Source organism: Bactrocera tryoni, chromosome 5 (genome assembly GCF_016617805.1).
Source record: "Bactrocera tryoni isolate S06 chromosome 5, CSIRO_BtryS06_freeze2, whole genome shotgun sequence".
In the NCBI taxonomy this organism is placed as follows: domain Eukaryota; kingdom Metazoa; phylum Arthropoda; class Insecta; order Diptera; family Tephritidae; genus Bactrocera; species Bactrocera tryoni.
The window spans coordinates 2,166,625-2,173,489 of NC_052503.1; the positions used below are offsets into that span (position 1 = coordinate 2,166,625).

The following is a 6,865-nucleotide window of genomic DNA, read 5'->3' on the forward strand; positions in this document are numbered from 1 at the left end:
TACTATTACCATCTACTTTAATTTCCATTTTCAGTATTTTTATTTAGATACTTTTTTAAATTAAACTTTTGCAGTTGAATGTACACGTTGCTTTCGCTTTTATTTTTGTCAACTATTTACTTCTGTGCAAGGCCGTACATATGTTGCTTTCACTCAAGAAGTTCCGTTAGAAATAATCAAAACAAACTCAAAATACATAAATTTAATGGCATATGCAACTATTTATTTAGCTACAAGCCCAATATATAAACATAGACTTTTTTATTTTTGTCGTATGGGAGGAACCACCGTGCACCGTGAGGATGCACATAACTGGCAGAACTTCTCTGTACAAACAAAAAATGATAGTCTTAAAACCTTGGTGCTTTCACCTGATGATTTTTATTCGAAAATAAATTAAAAAATTAAAATAAAATTATTTTACACACTCGTTAGAATTACTAAGATGAAATCTTTAAAAATGTATTTTGAAGAGTCCATTTTATCCAAAATGAAGATAGCGAAAAATTTCAGACACAGCTAGTCAAGTTTATATGTGCGTTTTATAAGGTCTCCCGTTTCCTTCAGCTTGTGGCAAACTTCGTGTTGAATTTAATATGCCTTGTTCGAAGTGAAAAAAAATAAATTTTAAGCCTAAAAACTTAATAATTAAACTTTATTACTTCGATTTCAGTGCTTTGCCTACTCAACTTTTCCATAACTAGATTAACCTCAAACCTGTCTTCAACATCTGCTATTACTGCATAAAATTGTCGAGAAAGTGAAACTATCGAAACCAATGTATTTGTAATTCCGGAAATCAATACTGAATTAACGGTGCAAAGTTTTAAACAAATATTGTCACAAACTGTCTATTATTGATAACGTCAATGGCAGCTTGACTGGGATTCCAGTATGCCTTGAAGGTAATCGAAACCGACAGCGTCAACACTGCAGTCAAAATCTTTTAATTGTTCTGCCAATTGCTTAGGTCGAAGAAGAAAGACGAGTAAAACAAAAACAACAAAGTGCAAACTCAAGTCAACTGCAATGAAATAAAATGCAGCTCGGGAAGTCAGGAGCGACCGAGTAGCCAGACAAAAAGCAATGAAATTTGAAATTTTCGGAAATTTAACGTCAAGTCACAATGCGACTGAGATTCGGACGGCAACAACTCTATAAATTGACAGCGACAACTCAATTGGGTGGCAATTCGAACGAAACAAAATACCGGCAGGCGACATACGTTAACAAAGGGGCGGGCAAGGCGAGGCAAGACAATGTGTTACCAAGCAAAAAAATGTATCTCCATGTACGCAAGTGTGTGTATGTATGTGAGAGAGTGTATTCTGGTGAGACGGACTACGAATTTCAATTCGAAATAGAAATTGGTAAACGTGACGGAAAGTGGATGGGTGACAGATAGTTGAATAGATCGACGGATAACGGAGTGCTGGCGAGCGGTCAAAGAGACAAGTGGCTGCATATTTGAATGCGAAGAGCAAACAAAAGCCACACTTTGGCCGTTCAGCCAGCTTCTGAGCAACTGAAAAGACAAACGCCGTTGCTGCACGCTTTTTAAAGTCTTTATTTATGCAAGTATGTGTGTGCGTGTGTCTGCAAAAAACGGTAGTTGGTAAGATGAGCGCATACATTTTAGCAATCATTGTAGAGCTTTAGATGCTTGCAAGGCAGTGCATACTTTGCTCATCGTTCCACCCGCCTGTATGTGTGTGTGTGTGTCGGTGACCTTTGTCTTCGATCCGGGCGTGAAGGCTAATAATTGAGCACGTAATTGAAACGCTTGACAGCGCTGCTGCGCTTTTAGTTAAAGGCAGAGAACACAGCCAAAACAAAAGAGTTGCGAAAGCAAGAGCAAAAGCAAACGAGAAGATGTAGCAAAACACAAAAGCATTGGACACTGTATTCAGTGCGCGTATTGTTGCATTCCACAGGTTGAACGCATTGAACTGTGCACAACGTGTAGATTCATTCGCTTGAAAGTCAAGGAAATGCAGTTTACGGAAATTAGGATGAAGGCTTATACCCTTTATGACAGCAAGAAGTATGGAGAACATTCAGAGGAAATCCGTTTAGTACATAAGTTGCTAAAGATAGGGGGAAATGGGCACGAAAACATGCGATTTTGAATGTTTACATTATGGTGGTTCTCAGTTTCAGGAAAGCTTTTTTTAAACTGCAAGTAATTCCTAATAATATTGAATACACGTCGTCCTGAAACTTTCGAATATGCAACATTTAAGATCCGTTTTCAAAATTATTTCGAGATATGATTATCATATAACATCTTATCAAATTTGATCCGGACTGATCCATTATACTGCGCGTACAAATCGAATCGATAACAAACTGTTCCACGACTAATAGTGCTTGAAAATCGCAGTGTTGGTATCAGAGAGATTCCAGTCATCTGTTCCGAATCGAATCAACTCATTTCGCTTGATGCTTTGGATATGAAGCTCATCACTACTAGATTTGTGCCAAAAGACCTGAGAACTTTTCACTCACCAAAAACATCACTCGTATTGACGGCACGTATATTTATGAATCCGACGTTGAAACTCTTCAACAATTTAACGAATGGTGCTCCAAATTGTGTCCACACCGGAAGAACTACATTCGCTGAAAGCACTGAAGGCCATCTCAGCGAAGCTTACAAAAAATGTTTTGAAAATTGGATTAAACTTTGACCTATTTTGAACGCAATTATAAAGATTTGTATTAAAATTCGGAAAAATGTACGTTTTATCAGTCAGTCTGTGTAAAATTTGGTCAGATGATATTTGTATGGTATGGTGGTCCGCTTAACTCTTTCTCCATCTAGCAAAACTTATGCCCGGTTTCACAGTGCATACTTAATAACAGCTGATTTTTGTTTTGAATTTGCTTTACTCGCTAGTGATGAAATTTGGGGTTCTTTTGTTGTTTTCATCAATTTTTGATATAATTTTCCTCGCAAATTTATGTATTGTCTGTTATAATTTAAATATTTCAAACATATTTTCATGAATGACATTTGTAAAACATATGTTGCCCATAACGTTGCCATATATCATAATAAAATTTTATAGAAATTGAGCATTGACTGTGAAACGCAAACGACCACTCAGTTTGCAACAATACTTAGCTAAGATTTTATTTAGGCACAACTTAAGTATGGACTGTGAAACCGGGCATTAGTCTCTGTTTGCAGAACCATCATATCCAAGCAATGAACTTAAGCATGTCAGAGGGTTCTAAAAACAAATCAGCTAATTTAGTCTTGAAGGGTATCTATCGGAGCAACTATGTCATAAAATTGGCAATATTTTGCGCTTCACTCCTTCGAACCCAACATATGTGGTCGCAATGCATCGAAGCTGACGAACTGCTAAGCAATTTTCAGCTTGTCAATCAAACAGTGTTTCTTCTATTTGTACTCGAATGTGCTTTGCATTGCCTAGTAGGCCGCACATTGTATTGTTCTTGCAAAAATGATTTGTTCCATTGTGGCGCCCACATATCTGCATATGGTCTTAGTACGACCTCAGCAATCGCACACTTGTAACATTGTTAACATTTCTCCTTTCCTCTCGTTTTTCATTGCAGATAATAACTTCGTTTGCGACTGTCGTCTTCAATGGCTGTTTGAGCTGAAAAATCGTACGCGCTACACGGCATTGCGTGAGGCGCTTGAGACTTTCGTCTGCACACTGCATGATCCGAAAATTGCCAACTTTGTTGAGCCCGTACCAAATCACATTTTAGATCTGCTTAACATCGGCAGCAGCTACAATGGCGCCAACAGCGCCGAACTACACCTCGGTGGCAACAATAGCGGACGCAAACGCTTCTCCAAGTCACGACAAAATGGCGGCACACAGCGCGGTGTCGGCGGCAATGGACAACGTCTGGGACAAATGCAGCTAAACGTCGATGAGAATGTCGACGTGATCGATGCCGCCGCCGTTGCACTGACACCCGAACACGGTGAACACGTGCTGTCGCTAAGCAAGCGCTCGTTGGCCGACGGCAGTGAGCTCACTGTTGTCGCCAGCAGTCAGCCGGAAGTGTACAAGGACGCACTCTTGGCAGCTTCAGGTATACCAGACGTCGCCACCGCCAATATTGTTGGTGAGAAGAAGAAGAAATCCGTATTGCCCGCAAAACTAAGAGATGACTACTACGACGAAGCAGCCGGCTTAGGCGGTGGCGCTGCTGCGCCGCATGGCCTGCTGTTGGCACAACAAATCGAACTGGGCGAAGGCTTGGACGCGCTCAAACAGAATGCTTTGTACAATCAGCAAACCAACGATGTGATTGGCATGACCAATACAATCAACGAGCACGGCGCTAGCAAGCCACAGCCGCTGGGCATCAAGGTGTGTCTGTTCTTGTTGAAACCCGAGCGTCTGCCGTGTCACGACGAGCTCAGCGATCCGACAGAGTTGCCATTGTCGCGCGATCTCATGGATGTGCGCAGCAATCAGGCGCAGAGCAATATGTCTTCGGCCGGCAGCGCTCTGTCAATGGCAACGACGACTCTGGTGGGCGTGGCGGCGATAATGTTGCGCTTCAGCAGCAGACGGCGCAGCGGTTAAAGAGTAATGATGGCGCGCGGGTGTAATAGGTAACAGTAATTCTATTAAACTGTGTGTCTGCGTTTAAGAATACTGCGAAAATATATGTGTGTAGACAATTGCCAATATGGGAAATACACTGGTAATTTGCAACAATAATTTATAAAAAAATAATGATTTAATAATTTTCTTTGACTATTTTGAAGTGAATTGAAAAATTTTAAATAGAATTTAATGCAACTATTTTTAGGTGTTTTTTTATTACAAATAATTTGTAACAATTCACACACATACTTAGATACACGTGTCAGCATATTTATTATGAAACGATCTCTTGCGTGCGCCAACGCATTGGACAGCGTAAATACAGAACTTTTAGCAAACACTGTACATATTAAAAACCATTAAACACAAGCGAAAAATCTTAAAATGAAAAAATAACAAGAACCACATTTGAATGCCTACTTGAACAGCTTCTGGCGGCCAGCTTAAGCAAACTGGCATAAAACTGGGCATACATAATTTGTAGTTAGCTTATGATTGTAAATATCAATAAAAAAAAATTAATAAAACAAAAAAATAATAATAATTATAATAATAATTCTTATTGAATAAACAAACCCAAGCTGTAATGTTCATTAACAAAATATTATTAAGCAGTTAAAGAATAGACGCTTAATAAGTTTGAACACAAAAACCATAAGAAACTTGAAGACGAGCTTCAATTAACTGTATGCTTTTTTTGCTATAGGAATCATACAAAGCCACATAAAAAAAAGTTAAATTTAAATATACTTTATATTATAATTAAGTGTAAGATGTAGAATTGAAAGCAAATGGTAAAGCACTTAGCTTTAAGCAACTCAAAATGAATTCTTTCGCCTGTCAAGCGGCGACAATTAAACATTAAAGCTAGGAATTAGCGCCTAATGAGAGAATAAAAAACTTAAATTAGATACATATATATGTATATTGCTATATAAATGGTAATTGTATTTATACAAAACTAATTAGTTAAGTGTAAAAATAATTAATGCATTAAAATTAATAAAATACGCTGCTTATTTTACAGTTACAATTTTTTATTGAGAAAATTTTATGTTTAACTAAAAATGTATTTTTAATTTATTAATGTTTATTTTATTTATAATATCAACAATTTTTATAATTTCGTATTTTTCCATGTGTTTGCAAGAAAAGAATGATCGGCTTGTTACCACCATTTGCTATATAAAATTTCGTACTTTTTTGAGAAATAAATGTTTTTTGTGCTTTCCTGATGCCCAAATATAACTTAATTTTACTAATTAGTTTTAAGTATATAAAATAGCTAAAGAACAACGACTTGTGCTTGCTTTATTTCTTTAATAAAAAAATTACAAAAATTTTAAATAACGAGACTATTTATTCAAAATTTAACAGGTTCCTCAAAATTGTTTTGATTTCAGCCAAATCAGAGATATTTAGTGGTAATCTTGGTTGCAAGAGAAAAAATGATAAGATTTTAAAAATATAAAAAACAATTATTTTCGTTTTTTTATTTAATTGGGCTAAAAGGTCTGCTTAATCTAAAAGATTTTTGTTGTTAAAAATTATTATTATAGAAAGCATTTTTTAGCTAATTTCTTTAAGAGAACTAGGCTGAAAGTGGAAGCATTTGTTAACGAATTTATTTCAGTTTTGCGGCGAAAAGTAAGCAACATTTTCGTCATGAATGATCGATATGACCAACAAAGGCAAAGGATTATACTACAGAAAAATCTACTGGACAATTGAAATATAGGAAAGAGCTTACCATATGATGAAAGAGCTAACTAAGATATTTTGTCATTATAAATACTATTAATTTGCCAGCTTTGAAAAGCAAATATATATATATTCACACTGAGTTCAAAAAATTATTTTATTAATTTTAATAACTTCTCAAACGAATTTTAAACTTTTTCGTTCATTTTCGAGCTATCAAAGGTCAACTTATGTACTTACAGACAATTAAAAAAGAAAAATTGCAAAAAAACAAGAAAAAGGTTAAGGTTTTAATTTTATTGACGTTTTTAAGGCGCTTTATGAAATCCCGTTGTAAATAAATATAAAATATTGCTTTCTAAAAAACACAAAATCATTTTCTATAGAATATTAATATTCGGTTAAAAATAATTATATATGTATGTAAATATGCAGTTCATTCGGCTCGGTCGAGCGAATTGAATTTCACCGCCAGAATTGAAGAAACTTACACAAGAACACATATAAGTTCTAAGTGCGAAAAAACATTTAATTGAAATATTTATATAAACACAATAATC

General features: G+C 35.9%; 1 protein-coding gene across 3 annotated transcripts in view; it reads left to right on the forward strand.

Moving 5' to 3' along the window:
- LOC120778481 (connectin) overlaps positions 1-5,623 on the forward strand; it is an 86,231-nt gene extending 80,608 nt beyond the window's left edge. For all 3 annotated transcript variants that reach the window (XM_040110297.1, XM_040110298.1, XM_040110299.1), the window contains one exon: positions 3,589-5,623. In XM_040110297.1, coding sequence (XP_039966231.1) covers positions 3,589-4,580 — 992 coding nt within the window. In that variant the 3' untranslated portion in view covers positions 4,581-5,623. The remainder of the gene's footprint in view (positions 1-3,588) is intronic.
- The last annotated feature ends 1,242 nt before the right edge of the window (positions 5,624-6,865 follow it).